This window comes from Caretta caretta, chromosome 1 (assembly GCF_965140235.1).
Source record: "Caretta caretta isolate rCarCar2 chromosome 1, rCarCar1.hap1, whole genome shotgun sequence".
Lineage (NCBI taxonomy): Eukaryota > Metazoa > Chordata > Testudines > Cheloniidae > Caretta > Caretta caretta.
The window spans coordinates 310,126,084-310,142,119 of record NC_134206.1 but is presented as its reverse complement, the minus strand read 5'-3'; the positions used below and the strand labels follow the sequence as shown (position 1 = coordinate 310,142,119).

Genomic DNA, 16,036 nt, shown 5'->3' with positions numbered 1-16,036 from the left:
TGCCACAAAAATGGATGCTTTAGAAATAGATAGATAAATAACCAAGATCGACAGACAGATGGTAACTAAGGGTATGTCTACGCTACCAGCTGGATCTGCGGGCAGCGATAGTCTAGACGCGATAAATCGATTCCCCGAGTGCTCTCCCATAGACTTCTGTACTGCACCACCACGAGAGGCGCAGACAGAGTTGATGGGGGAGCAGCAGCAGTCAAGTCACTGTAGTGAGTAGGTCTAAGTACATCGACTTCAGCTACGTTACTCACGTAGCTGAAGTTGCGTAACTTAGATTGATACCGCCCCCCCCAATGTAGACCAGGGCTCTGTAAGCTAGATAGATAACCAAGTATATCTTTCAATCTATATCAATTCTAGATATGTAGGCACTTGTATCACCCACTCCCCTCTCTGGTCTACTCATGTCTAATGACTACATTTAAAGATCTAGTGTCAGTTCCCTTCAGTAGTTGCATTTGGTTGCTGCTCCAGCAAAATACACTGCTATTGGCCATCTGATCAGTTGTATGAGTAGAGGTTTGCTTCAGAAACTATGGTTGCTCTATGCAAAATGTGTATTATTGGAGGGAAATAGGTGTATGTGTTCTGAAAAATAGTCTACGTGCCATGGAAAAACAAATAAATACTGACCCCAATATCTATATTTTTGCTATTTACTCACCTACCTAGACGACTATTTCCCTCCCATATATATGTCCTTTTCATTATGTTATATGTAGGAAAGTCCTCAGGAATTTAATGTTTCTGTGGAACTGAGACTTCAAATGCATAGAATCTCAGAGAGTGCTATGCTTTCAAGAGGGGTTTTTAAATTGCAGGACAATCAGTCTATTAAATTCTATGGGTTGGTTTAAAAAAAAAAAAGCTTGCAGAAAGGACACCCTCTTAAATTCTAAGGGCTTTTCTGTAGGGGAGCAGTCTAGAAGACACTGTTAACTCCTTGGAACCAGTAAAATGGCATGCACATCAATAGTACCATATAAATGGTTAATAAGAGGGAATTATTTGCATTATTTTCTTTTAGAAGAGAACTGTACAGTTTGCCATCTGCTATTACACTAAAAAGAATTTGACCATCTTAGCAAGAAGATTGTAAGAATAGAACTTGATACCAGCACTGAAATAATGTGGCATCCAGGCAGGTTCAGCAGAATTGTTCTTGCCAAGATGTTTTCAAAAATTGTCATTTTAAAGGGTGGTTTTAAAAATAGGTAAGAGAGAGCTCACCTTGGTGACAGTAATTTAATAGTCCCAATTCTATGGTCCACCTGACTAGCTGACCAGCTGTGCGTGATCTAGTCCTGCCATAAATTGGAGCAGCAAACAGGCTGTTCTAACCCTCACCACCTGTCAGTGACCTTCCACATGGCCGTGTCAGCAGCCAAGGAATACATTGCCCACGTACCTCTTTCCACCTGGCCACTCCCCGTGCTGCTGGCTGGCAAATGGGGTGGCAAGGGAGTCCCTATGTGTAGCTTTTTGTACCAAAGAATCACTGGGCCGGTTGTCTCTATAGTGATGTAAATCTGTGTACACCTTGCACTTCAGTTGGATCATATAGGTTTGCTGCACACATGTTGGCTGTTCCTTGAATCTGGACAGGAAAATGTGCTCCATGAATAATAAGTTACTGAAAAACCAGGTTGTCCCGTTGAAGCATGCAGATCTTTTATTTAAATATTCCTCTGCTGTCTATTCATTCAGCATAACACATGTATTATGCTGTCTTCTGAAATATGTTAAATGAATTTCAAACAAAATTGTCCAAAACAACAACCTTGGTTTCTTTGTATGATACACAGAAATAATTACATTTCATTTACAGCACAGATGCATTTTACACAGTCATCAACAGTCATTCACTACCAAACAGCAGTTAAATCACCTCGAACACCAAAAGAATGATTATTTTCCAAATTCAAAATAAATTAATCAAAGTGATATATGGAAATAGGAGACAGGAATGGCATTCTGAAAAATCTTGCCAAATTATTTCTTAACCTGTACTTTAAAAATGAATAAAACTTGTAATCGGGGATGTAACCGCTATGCAAATATTGCTGTATTGCAGTCTCTTTAGTCCATATGAAAAATAAAATTAAGAGGCCAAATTCTTAAACCTTGTGTGATCTCAGTGGAGTCCATGGGATTGCACAAGGTCTAACTCAGTTCAGGGCTTATCCCAAATGGTTTTCAGCAACTGCCATCTATATTAGTTTCTGGATGTAATTAATTAAGAAGCACCATGTGACAAAGAAGAAGCTGTATTAGATTGTTAATATCAGGGCAGTTTTCATATGAGTAACTGCTTCAGCAAACACTAGGAACAAAGCCAGTCTCTTTTTCATGAGTAATTATGAGTAGACGTAGGAAGCAAGTAAAAACTAATGTGAACCCAGCTTTACAACACTGTAAGAGAGGAGATCAAAATAATTGATTTCAATTCAATTACTTGACGCGTTCACTGGTATCAATCAGTGAAAATTCAGTGTGTTGATTCCTTAAATGAAATTCAAGTTTTGATTTCATTTATAAACACAGTAGAAACTTGCTAATTTGCACAAATGAATGGGAACGGCATAGTAAATTAACCAAGTTTGTGAGTAAGTGAACAAACTTGGTGAAAACAAGGATCACTCATTGCAAAATATACTCTCTTCTTTTGTCAGGTGTAATTGAGTTTTAATTTATGACAATAGCATAGTAGTGAATATTCTGTAGCATATTTTGTAAAAATAAAATCTCAGCCCTCATCACAGCATCTGTTTTTAAATCTTTGCTTACAGATAAGGCGAGACGACCAACTAGTTGTGTGAAGTAAAAAGGGTGCAAATTAGCAAGGTTCTACTTTCACGGTGTATTTCCTCTTACTATAAATGTTAAGCTCAGTCACGAGAGTGGTTAGTAATTGGTACCATAAAGTATGAAACATACAATATTCAAACTGTTAAATAACTATGTTTATCACTTGTGGTAATGTCTTCTAATGCATAGTGCCTTTTGATTGGCATATATATATATTTATATGGAGCCATGCGGTAATTTCTGCTGATACAGTATTTCTACTATAAACACCTACTATTTCATGTGCACATCATTTTCAAGATGACAAACCTCTTAACATTCTTGTCTTCTAGTAAAGAAAACTGCAGTTAGCAGAAACCTTTTGGTAAGAAAATTTAGATTTCTGTAAGACAATGAAGAAAAAAGGCATTTTTAAATAGTAAAGTCTTTATATGATTTATGGGTCCGATCGTACAGCTAACTTCCCATTGGAGTCAATCAAAAGTTTGCAGAAAATCTCAGATCTCTAGTTTATCAGTGTTTCTTGGTTATAGTCTTACAAGATATGAAGCCCCAAATAAATTTTTGGATGCAGGTTTACAGATAACTACAAAGAGAGTTTTAGCAAACTGTTTTCACTAAATGTCTTCCAGTGCTCAACATAGCCAATATTCTGGATACTGCAGAAAAACAAAGAGGTTTCAAGCTAAGTGTTAATTTGTCACAAAACCCCTTTGTTTTCATTTAATTTCAAATGGGATTGATACTGTAACACCACACTAGAAGACTGGTTCAGGAAATACAAAGGTAGGCAAGTGTTTGCAGAACAAAAGATTAAGCCAATTCATGAAGAATTGAAATCCCAAAGAAGAAAGCAATGTTAGACCAGATAAATGTGCTGCATCTTGAAAATAGAGATTACAGTGGACAAAAAGAAGTATGACTGAAAAGTACACTTGTGCGACACAGTTTTGATTATATGGTTATTTAAAACTTCTCCACGTTAGAGAAAACATTTTCTATCCACGGGGTTCATGGTGCAGATGAAGTTGTGCAAAATATTTAAACAAATTAATCCTGATTCCTGATACAACAGATATACAATGAATTATTGCAGTCGTAGCAGTACCAAGGAAGCAAGATAAAACAATAATAAATATTGAAACTAACTGAACACCTTGAGTTCACTAATGAGTGTTTGAGTAAGAAATACTGCATATTCCAAAGGTAAGTTATTTGTACAACTACCATGGAACATGAACAATCAGCAGTAAGTGCACAGAAATGCCCCTTTCTACAGTAATATTTCATCATGCCTAATCTGAAAAACAACGTAAGTAAACTGAGATCACAGCTCCAAAGAATTTCAGCATGCACTATGGTTGTATTTCTGCCAGTCAGTACAAACATATTTCATATGAGCATTTTGTTTCCTCCCTCCCTCCCTTTTTTTTTTTTTTTTTAACAATAGGGAGTTTGTCAACAAGTTCATGGTTTATCAACAAGAAAAAATGACGTTATCAAAATGTTTTTCATTGTTGTTTTGCATTCAGTCGGAATGTAATGTCCAAACGTGGGGTATTTTTTGTTTGTTTTGTTTGTTTATTTTTTTTTAAAAAGTTCCCATGGTGGTAAGAAGCATCAATGGGGGACATTTCATTGTGCTCATATAGTAAGTCAAAATGGTCACAGAAGATTGCGCTGTATAACTGTTCAGACGCTGTGTAGAAACTCTGTTTGGTTGCCTGCTTCACGCGCTCCAACACTGAAACCCAAAATGTTTTAATTCTTCTGATCCCTTCAAGCTGTGGCTGTGGTTACACTGACCAAGGGGTATTGTCTTTTCCAGCTCTCTCCTTCTCCAGAAGTCTTCTCATCGCTAGAGCTCAGCTGGCAAGTGGTCTCTATTCTAATTGTTTTATAAAGCAGATACTCTGACAATATTTCCTCCTGAATACAGGGGAGATTCTGGCCTATTATCCCCCTCGGGTGTGGTCACTGGGGGCGTTGGGATGCTGATTATTGCTGTTGTGACATAAGGCTGCTCACAGTTTAGTTTAACACATTCTTCCATTTTGGCATTTAAACTGGATCGGCTAAAGGGGAGAAAAATCAATGAGGTAAATGTTTACATTGTTATAAACTTCTCTCCTTATTCAATTCCATTATCCCAGCCAACCAGCTTAAAATCTGTTTTGTTATCACGTAGGATAAACACAGATACACTGCAAACACGGCCTCTGCTCTTTTGGTCATTAGACATGCAGAATGTGGCTGAGGAAGAAAGATCTGTGACTCCTATTAAAATACTTTGCTCTCTTGGAGTTTTTCACAGAAACACAGGACTGAAAGGGACTTCCTGGGTCATCAAGTCCAGTCCCAGGCTATCACAGACAACCTCATCATATAAACCTATTCATAAATTTATCTCCATACGTACAATTATCCAGATACTTTCTTTTTGATTATTGTAGGTCCATTGTATTATTTTCTTATTTGCAGTTTTGCCAACACTAGGTGGTTCAATCAGACACAACAAACCAGGAGTTGAGCTTAACAATCATGAGGTTTTATTTCGATTTTTAGCTCTCTGGAGCAAGGGCCCCCTTTTTGTGGGTGAATTTCAGGAAAATCTTGAACTGTACACAAGGAGGCGAGAGATGGGCTGAGTAGATTACAGGATGAATAAAGATTAAACTGCTGAGGAACTCTGGTCTTCTATAATTTACCCAAACTCCTAGTCTTCCACAACACTCTGTGACAGAGAGCAGGAGACCTGGCTGCAGAGAATCCAGGGTCAGTGGTCAGTAGGACACGATCATATATCAGTGTGAAGGACAAAACCTTAACCCTCATTATAGGGTAGTTTTGTGGAGCAGCTTTTAAATGGAATGTAATTGTAGGAAAGTGAGAGGAAGACCTGCACCCTAGTTTTAGGGAGGTAGGACACTTTGGACAAGGCATTAAGAGGGCCAGTGCCCAAAGAAGCAAAACAAAGCTGACTTGAACCCTGGTTACAAGGCGGTCACTCTTTCCTTACACAAATCCTGCCCCTTTAAAGAATGGTGGGGAAGTCACAGTAACTGAAAGTGAACAGGAGGAATCCAGCTAGGTCCCCCATTACCATAGAAATCCTCCATCCCTCACTGGCACCCTTCCCACCTTGCCTTCCTATGCTTCCAGAAGAACAGTAGTTTTGTGCCCCCCAAACCTTTACAAATGAGACCCACATTAGGTGTTACCAATAGCGTTAATATTGCTAGGTGCACTGACCTACAAGGCCTTGACGCTACATTGCCGTTTCATAAAAGACAGACATCAGCAATTTCAAATGTAGTCCTAAAAATAGCCTTGCCTGAGTCCCACCCCTATCCCCTGGCCTGTGCTGACTCCCTATGTATGTCTACACTGTGGTTAGACACCCACGACTGGCTCGTGCCATCTGACACAGGACGCGGGGCTGTTTCATTGCAGTTTAGATTTCTGGGCTCCGCTGGAGCCCAGACTCTAGGACCCTGTGAGCTGGGAGGGTCCCACAGCTCAGACAGCAATCTGAGCCTGGAAGTCTACACTGCAATGAAAGAGCCCAACAGCCCGAGCCCCATGAGCTTGAGTCAGGTGGCAGGGGCCAGCTATGGGTTTTTCTTGGCAGTGTAGATGTCTGTTCCAGTTTGTCACCAACCCACACGTGCAAAAGTGTGGGGGCCAAGCCCTCCCCGCCACCAGCCCATCCCTCCTGGAGATGGGGAGCCAGGGGCTCCAAACCTTACCCTCCCTCCTGGCCTGACCAAGGCCCCTGGATGAAAGTGCCATCCCACTGCCTGGATCCAGCCAGTCCCTGGTACCAAGAGGAGCTGCAGTTTTGGCAGGGGAGGGCCCAGCTACCGCCACAACATGGAGTGGGACCTTGGTGTTGGCTGGCCAGCTGGGCCAGGCTGCAGCATGCACCCTCTCAGCCAGGTCTTGAAAAGTAAGGGAAGGCAATGGCCCCTTCACACCCCTCCCCCCACCGTCTCTGGGGCCTATGTCCCAACCACCGCCACCTATTACTGCTTCAAGAGGTACAACCAACAGTGCTTTCATGCTGCTGGGCACAATTGTGACTCACCAGCTCTGTGTCTAAGGAAGAGTGGTGAGGGTGAAAGGAAACCAGGGTCAGGTAGGGCAGAGAAATGCAAGTTTTCTGCCCTTGTTGGGCGGAGTAGGAGAAGGTGGTGACATTCATTAGCTCAGCTGGCATCTCAATATGGCAGCCAGTAACTGGTTACTTGACTGGAACAATATGGGCCAACTAACAATAGCTAGCTCACAAATATGAATGGTAAGATAGATGGGGAAGGACTGGGATGAAGGAATCTGTCTACCTCAAAGACCTCATGCAGAGCAGCTGCAAAGTCACCATTACAGCTGCATGGGTTGTAACAATAGCTAGGATCCTGGACACCCTCTAGCTTAGTGCTCACGAGTTGTGTAGTAGTTGCTCCATTGGGCATGCCTTTGGCCTTTCTTTCCTGTGCTCCAGACCCTCCTCTTCCAATTTGCACTGTCCAGTGATGCAGAGCTTTCTCCCCCACCTTAAGCTTTGCGCAAGCCCCTGCTTCCTCCCTTCCCCCTCCTGCACACTAGAAAGTAACAGTTCCATTGCATTTAACGCTTTCTTTGTCCATCAAGGAGGTTGGGGTGGGGGGTGGAAGTATATCTGGGCCACAGCTGAGGGAACGTGACACCTGGCAAGGTTAAGTGACTTATCTAAAGTCACACAGCAAGTCAGTAACAGAACAGAAGTCCCAGTCCCTTGCTCTTTGTGCCAGACTTTGTGGGCTACTGACCTACTAGCTGTATATTAGTTATATGATCACATAAGCAGTGACTCAGTGTTTTGTAGTCACAATTATCAGTTTAGACATGCACCTGAGGTTGGGTTCATGTGTACGCTGTGCTGCTGGGTGGCCTGTATATTTGTTCTAGGGGGTGGTTCCTAAGCAGTAAGAGAAACAGTTAAATTCATTGAATTGTGAGATTTACTCCTATCTGTACATGTGTATTGTTGCTTTTCATTCTTCTCTGTTCATGCTGTGAGTGGAAGGGTGTGCTGGAAAGTCACCCAGCAGAGGACAGATCAGAGCCAGACAGAATTATTCATGAAATACCTGGGCCATGGATGCTGGTTCCACATACTGTTGCCAACCATCCAGGATTGTCCTGGAGTCTCCAAGAATTAAAGATTAATCTTTCATTAAATATTAGGTCATGTGATTAAATCTCCAGGAGTATGTCCCCCGCCACCTCCTTTGAGGAATGACAGAAAAAATTACCTCCACTGCAAGTCAAGGAGCTGCTGAGCTGCTTATGGCAGTGAATTTTTCACCTGCCAACTATTCAAAATTTCACTCAACAAGGCTGAATCTCTATAGCAACCTGTGCTGTAAACTATGCCTTTTTTAAAATAGAGGTATATTTCAGTTCAACATACACACATTTTTAAGTCTAGCATGACTTTCCTGATGTTTTCAAATTTTTCCAATAACTCCCCTAGCCAGGGATTATATTTTTCTCATTCATTATATATTTTTAGAGAGGACGGATTGTCTTCAGACTAGGGAACTGGACTGGGACTCAGGAGATCTCATTTCAAGCCTCAGCTTTGTCACAGACTTTCTGTGTGAACTTCACAATGTCACAGTCTTCTTGTGTCTCTGTACCCCATCTAAAAATAGGAATAATAATACTCTCCCCTTTTTCAGTCTTGTATAATTGAATTGTACACTCTTCCAGGTAGAGACTGTTTCTTATCATGTGTTTGTACAAGATGTGGAACACCAGGGTACCAATTTCAGCTGGGGTCTCTAGGTGCTATTGCAATACAAATAATAAATATTACAATATTTTTTCTGTGGTTTGCATAAGCATTTGTTAAACAAGGATCAAATCCCAATGGCAGTTGCAGGTCAAAGCCTCTCAGGCTCTGGGCTCATATTAGGACAAACTGTTTACCTCGATCTGCCATTTCAAGACTTGTGTGGCTTAAGAACCGCTACCCAATAAGACTCAAAAAAATAAGTGCTCGTTAGAAAGGTCAGCCACTTGTCCATTATTACTAAGGAACGCGGCTTACTTATTTTGAATTTGCATCAAATAACACCTTCCCACTTAGACCACAATCTATACTTCTTCCTTACTGAGCAAAGGTTTGCCATAGCATTGCATCTCAGATTGTTGTTAAAACTAAAATACCTGTTAGATGGAGATGTTCTCTCCACACATCTGATCTGAATGGTACTAAGTTCTTGTATGCTGCCTGGGCGGCTGCCAGTTATATTGGTGTTTGGGATGCGGAAAGTCTTTTTATGTCGTCTTGAGCAACAAGTGCTGGTAACACCTTGTTGGGAAGAGAGAGAGGGGCTGTGGCTTGAGGATCGATTGACTGTGGATACCTCCATGCAGCTGTCTTCATAGATGTGTTCATCCACAAACTCGTGATTCTGGTCCAGAGCAATCCAATACATGGTAAAAGCACACACAGAAAAAAGATAGGATTATAATTGAAAACATTCATGATGCTGATTGTCAAAATCCATTGTGTTAATTTTACACAACCAGAGTATGGGAAAATGACAAGGATTGCAATGTTCAACCCATATCAGGATGGATTGAATATATTAAAAGTGTCAGTACAAAGTCAAAATTACCAAACCATTAACTTCCCTTTTCAAAAAGTTAATGCAAAATCTTTTGTAGGATGGCAAAACATTACTCAGATATTCTTACTAGGGGCTATTGTGTAATCTATGAAAAAATTTAGAAACATTTTCCAGGCTCTTTCAATTCTGTTTATATAAATATAAATGCTCTAAATGGGAGAAACAGCATCATGATTATGTTTAAATATAGTAAAATAATACTGACTTTAATTTTTGTATCAGCCTGTAAAATGTCGTCTTAAAATAAAGGTGTGAAACCATGATTTGAAACAATACATTGCATGATCCAGGAATAAGCCTGTATTTATCAAAAAGTAAAATGCAACCTTAACTGTAGTTTCCGTTAGAGAAGAAGCTAAAATAAATACCAAACATTCTCTACAGAGATTACTATCGCCAGTTATAATAGCTTGATATATCTAAATTAGTTCATAAGACAAAGTCTTTAATTCAGTGAAATAGTATTTATTCACGGGCTCTTTGCTTAATCCCCACATAGACAGAAATCCTATAGGCACATCATAGTGCGTGTCCTATGGAAATTCCAAGTACAGAAATAGCCATTGTACTTTGACACTTAGTATGTGATTATGAAGCTCGACTCACAAAATTGCGACTGCCACAGTTTCTCTGCACTGCAAGAAGGCTACAGTGGTAGCGTGGTTTTCAATAAAAGGAATATACACTGTAAGAATAAATGCAGTAGTCTTAAGGTAGAATCCCAAGACAAAATGGACAGCAGGATGCTGATGCTTATAATACCATTGTTTTGGATTGTTTGAGACAACTTCTGTTTCCACATTCCCAACTGCGGATGCTTTGACACTGGTTTGGGAAACACTGGCTTGCACTCCACATAACCCCATTGACTTCAATTTGGTTGGTTCTCTGCATTTTCGTTTACTAGGGGCTAGCCTGCACTGGAATCGCTACAGTGGCATAGTTGTACCAATGCTAGGGCAGATACTCTATGCCGAGGGGAGAGAACTCTTCCATTGCCATAATTCGTCCACCTCCCCCAGCGGCGGTAGCTATGTCATCAGGAGAGCATTTCCCGCTGACACAGCGCTGTCCATACCAGTTTAATTTACGTCACTCGGGGGGGGGGGGGGGGGGCTTTTCCACACCCCGAGCAACTTACGTTATACCAAAGTACGCGCTAGTGTGTACAAGCCCTAGGATAAGGAAAACTATTTCCTTCCCTAAAGAAGGCTCTACTAACATGGAATGTCATTCAGATGCCAATAGGTACTCTGTGCCCTGGTCTACACTAGGACTTTAGATCGAATTTAGCAGCGTTAAATCGATTTAAACCTGCACCCGTCCACACAATGAAGCCCTTTATTTCGACTTAAAGGGCTCTTAAAATCGATTTCCTTACTCCACCCCTGACAAGTGGATTAGCGCTTAAATCGACGTTGCCGGCTCGAATTTGGGGTACTGTGGACACAATTCGATGGTATTGGCCTCCGGGAGCTATCCCAGAGTGCTCCATTCTGACCGCTCTGGACAGCGCTCTCAACTCAGATGCACTGGCCAGGTAGACAGGAAAAGAACCGCGAACTTTTGAATCTCATTTCCTGTTTGGCCAGCGTGGCAAGCTGCAGGTGACCATGCAGAGCTCATCAGCAGAGGTGACCATGATGGAGTCCCAGAATCGCAAAAGAGCTCCAGCATGGACTGAACGGGAGGTACGGGATCTGATCGCTGTTTGGGGAGAGGAATCCGTGCTATCAGAACTCCGTTCCAGTTTTCGAAATGCCAAAACCTTTCTGAAAATCTCCCAGGGCATGAAGGACAGAGGCCATAACAGGGACCCGAAGCAGTGCCGCGTGAAACTGAAGGAGCTGAGGCAAGCCTACCAGAAAACCAGAGAGGCGAACGGCCGCTCTGGGTCAGAGCCCCAAACATGCCGCTTCTATGATGAGCTGCATGCCATTTTAGGGGGTTCAGCCACCACTACCCCAGCCGTGTTGTTTGACTCCTTCAATGGAGATGGAGGCAATACAGAAGTAGGTTTTGGGGACGAAGAAGATGATGAGGAGGAGGTTGTAGATAGCTCACAGCAAGCAAGCGGAGAAACCGGTTTTCCCGACAGCCAGGAACTGTTTCTCACCCTAGACCTGGAGCCAGTACCCCCCGAACCCACCCAAGGCTGCCTCCTGGACTCAGCAGGCGGAGAAGGGACCTCTGGTGAGTGTACCTTTTAAAATGCTATACATGGTTTAAAAGCAAGCATGTGAAAGGATTACTTTGCCCTGGCATTTGCGGTTCTGCCTTTGCAAAAGGTTTCTGGGGAGGGCAGCCTTATTTCGTCCTTCATGGTAGGACACTTTACCACTCCAGGCCAGCAACACGTACTGGGGAATCACTGTAGAACAAAGCATTGCAGTGTATGTTTGCTGGCATTCAACCAAAATCCGTTCACGCGGTGGGAGGAGGCAAAATGCGACCTTGTAACGAAAGCACATGTGCTATGTATGTAATGTTAACTTTCAAGGTTTACCCTGAAAGAGTGTAGCCACTGTTTTATAAAATGTGTCTTTTTAAATACCGCTGTCCCTTTTTTTTTCTCCACCAGCTGCATGTGTTTCAATGATCACAGGATCTTCTCCTTCCCAGAGGCTAGTGAAGCTTAGAAAGAAAAAAAAACGCACTCGCGATGAAATGTTCTCCGAGCTCATGCTGTCCTCCCACACTGACAGAGCACAGACGAATGCGTGGAGGCAAATAATGTCAGAGTGCAGGAAAGCACAAAATGACCGGGAGGAGAGGTGGAGGGCTGAAGAGAGTAAGTGGCGGGCTGAAGAGAGTAAGTGGCGGGCTGAAGACAGGGCTGAAGCTCAAAGGTGGCGGCAGCGTGATGAGAGGAGGCAGGATTCAATGCTGAGGCTGCTGCAGGACCAAACCAGTATGCTCCAGTGTATGGTTGAGCTGCAGCAAAGGCAGCTGGAGCACAGACTGCCACTGCAGCCCCTCTGTAACCAACCGCCCTCCTCCCCAAGTTCCATAGCCTCCACACCCAGACGCCCAAGAACACGGTGGGGAGGCCTCCGGCCAACCAGCCACTCCCCCACAGAGGATTGCCCAAAAAAAAGAAGGCTGTCATTCAATAAATTTTAAAGTTGTAAACTTTTAAAGTGCTGTGCTTAAAGTGCTGTGTGGCATTTTCCTTCCCTCCTCCACCACCCCTCCTGGGATACCTTGGTAGTCATCCCCCTATTTGTGTGATGAATGAATAACGAATGCATGACTGTGAAGCAGCAATGACTTTATTGGCTCTGCAAGCAATGATTAAAGGGAGGAGGGGAGGGTGGTTAGCTTACAGGGAAGTAGAGTGAACCAAGGGGCGGGGGGGTTCATCAAGGAGAAACAAACAGAACTTTTACACCGTAGCCTGGCCAGTCATGAAACTGTTTTTCAAAGCTTCTCTGATGCGTACCGCGCCCTCCTGTGCTCTTCTAACCGCCCTGGTGTCTGGCTGCGCGTAACCAGCAGCCAGGCGATTTGCCTCAACCTCCCACCCCGCCATAAACGTCTCCCCCTTACTCTCACAGATATTGTGGAGCACACAGCAAGCAGTAATAACAGTGGGAATATTGGTTTCGCTGAGGTCTAAGCGAGTCAATAAACTGCGCCAGCGCGCCTTTAAACGTCCAAATGCACATTCTACCACCATTCTGCACTTGCTCAGCCTGTAGTTGAACAGCTCCTGACCACTGTCCAGGCTGCCTGTGTACGGCTTCATGAGCCATGGCATTAAGGGGTAGGCTGGGTCCCCAAGGATACATATAGGCATTTCAACATCCCCAACAGTTATTTTCTGGTCTGGGAATAAAGTCCCTTCCTGCAGCTTTTGAAACAGACCAGAGTTCCTGAAGATGCGAGCATCATGCACCTTTCCCGGCCATCCCACGTTGATGTTGGTGAAACGTCCCTTGTGATCCACCAGAGCTTGCAGCACTATTGAAAAGTACCCCTTGCGGTTTATGTACTCGGCGGCTTGGTGCTCCGGTGCCAAGATAGGGATATGGGTTCCATCTATAGCCCCACCACAGTTAGGGAATCCCATTGCAGCAAAGCCATCCACTATGACCTGCACATTTCCCAGGGTCACTACCCTTGATATCAGCAGATCTTTGATTGCGTGGGCTACTTGCATCACAGCAGCCCCCACAGTAGATTTGCCCACTCCAAATTGATTCCCAACTGACCGGTAGCTGTCTGGCGTTGCAAGCTTCCACAGGGCTATCGCCACTCGCTTCTCAACTGTGAGGGCTGCTCTCATCTTGGTATTCATGCGCTTCAGGACAGGGGAAAGCAAGTCACAAAGTTCCATGAAAGTGCCCTTACGCATGCGAAAGTTTCGTAGCCACTGGGAATCGTCCCAGACCTGCAACACTATGCGGTCCCACCAGTCTGTGCTTGTTTCCCGAGCCCAGAATCGGCGTTCCACAGCATGAACCTGCCCCATTAGCACCATGATGCATGCATTGTCAGGGCCCATGCTTTCAGAGAAATCTGTGTCCATGTCCTGATCACTCACGGGACCGCGCTGACGTCGCCTCCTCGCCCGGTATCGCGTTGCCATGTTTTGGTGCTGCATATACTGCTGAATAATGCGTGTGGTGGTTAATGTGCTCCTAATTGCCAAAGTGAGCTGAGCGGGCTCCATGCTTGCCGTGGTATGGCGTCCGCACAGAAAAAAGGCGCGGAACGATTGTCTGCCGTTGCTCTGACGGAGGGAGGGGCGACTGACGACACGGCTTACAGGGTTGGCTTCAGGGAGCTAAAATCAACAAAGGGGGTGCCTGTACATCAAGGAGTATTTCAGGCAGGACTGCACGGAGGGTTCCAATAAGAAATGGTGCACCTAAGTTATCGTTGTTATTGGAACAAGGAGGTTAGCCTGGCCTCTGATTGATACATGGCTAGATTTACCTCGCTGCACCTTCTCTGTGAGTGACTGCAGTGTGACCTAGAGGAATGAGTCCCCTAGACAGGGGAGGAGGCAAATGAGTACAAAACAAATCTGGTCTATTTCTTGTTTTGACCCACTCCATCTATCTTTTACATCTTTGGCTGGCAGCAGACGGTGCAGAAGGACTGCATGCCATCCACATCTCATGGCTGCTTGGCAGAAGATGGTACAGTACGCCTGCTAGCCATCCCCATCTCTTGCCTGCCTGGCAGAAGATGGTGCAATACGACTGCTAGCAATCCTCATCTCTTGCCTGCCTGGCAGAAGATGGTACAGTACGACTGCTAGCAGTCCGTATCGCCTGCCTGCTCACCATAAGACGGTTCAATAGGACTGACTGCAGGACTAAAGAGAATGACCTGGTCAAGTCACTCCAAATTTAGTCCCTGCGCCCATGTCTGCCCAGGCGCTCCCAGCCGACGCGGCCAGGAGCACCTCGGACACGATGAGGACGACTACCAATCGTATTGCACCGTCTGCTGCCAGAAGGCAAGGGGTTGCTGCTACTGTGCAGCAAAGCCGTACCGCGTCTGCCAGCACCCAGGAGACATAGGGTGACGGTTACCTGAGCGGGCTCCATGCTTGCTGTGGTATGGCGTCTGCACAGGTAACTCAGGAAAAAAGGCGCGAAATGATTGTCTGCCCTTGCTTTCACGGAGGGAGGGAGGGAACGGGGGCCTGACGACACGTACCCAGAACCACCCGCGACAATGTTTTAGCCCCATCAGAGCGCTCCATTGTGACTGCTCTGGACAGCACTCTCAGATGCCCGATTGTTTGCCATTGCTCTGACGCTGGGAGGGGCGCTTACAGGGTTGGCTTCAGGGAGCTAAAATCAACAAAGGGGGTGGCTTTACATCAAGGAGTATTTCAGGCAGGACTTCACAGAGGGTTCCAATAAGAAATGGTGCACCTAAGTTATTGTCCTTATTGGAGCAAGAAGGTTAGCCTGGCCTCTGATTGATACATGGCTAGATTTACCTCGCTGCACCTTGACTGCAGTGTGATCTAGAAGAATGAGTCCCCTAGACAGGGGAGGGGGGGGAAGCAAATGAGTACAAAACAAATCTGGTCTATTTCTTGTTTTGACCCACTCCATCTATCTTTTACATCTTTGGCTGGCAGCAGACGGACTGCATGCCATCCACATCTCATGACTGCTCGGCAGAAGATGGTACAGCACGACTGCTAGCAGTCCGTATCGCCTGCCCGCTCACCATAAGACGGTTCAATAGGACTGACTGCAGGACTAAAGAGAATGACCTGGTCAAGTCACTCCAAATTTAGTCCCTGTGCCCATGTCTGCCCAGGCGCTCCTGATCGACCTCACAGAGGCGACCAGGAGCACCTCAGACATGACGATGACGGCTACCAGTCGTACTGTACCGTCTGCTGCCACAAGGCAAGGAGTTGCTGCTACTGTGTAGCAATGCCGTACCGCGTCTGCCAGCACCCAGGAGACATAGGGTGACGGTTACCTGAGCGGGCTCCATGCTTGCCATGGTATGGCGTCTGCACAGGTAACTCAGGAAAAAAGGCGCGAAATGATTGT

The 16,036-nt window shown here is 44.5% G+C and overlaps 1 protein-coding gene across 3 annotated transcripts in view; it reads right to left on the bottom strand.

The window, feature by feature from the left end:
* Positions 1 to 1,661: 1,661 nt before the first annotated feature.
* Positions 1,662 to 16,036, bottom strand: part of KCND2 (potassium voltage-gated channel subfamily D member 2) — a 455,155-nt gene continuing 440,780 nt past the window's right edge. For all 3 annotated transcript variants that reach the window (XM_048836176.2, XM_048836174.2, XM_048836175.2), the window contains 2 exons: positions 9,037 to 9,284; positions 1,662 to 4,898 (listed from right to left, as the gene is read on the bottom strand). In XM_048836176.2, the coding sequence (XP_048692133.1) occupies positions 4,721 to 4,898; positions 9,037 to 9,284 (426 nt within the window). In that variant the 3' untranslated portion in view covers positions 1,662 to 4,720. The remainder of the gene's footprint in view (positions 4,899 to 9,036; positions 9,285 to 16,036) is intronic.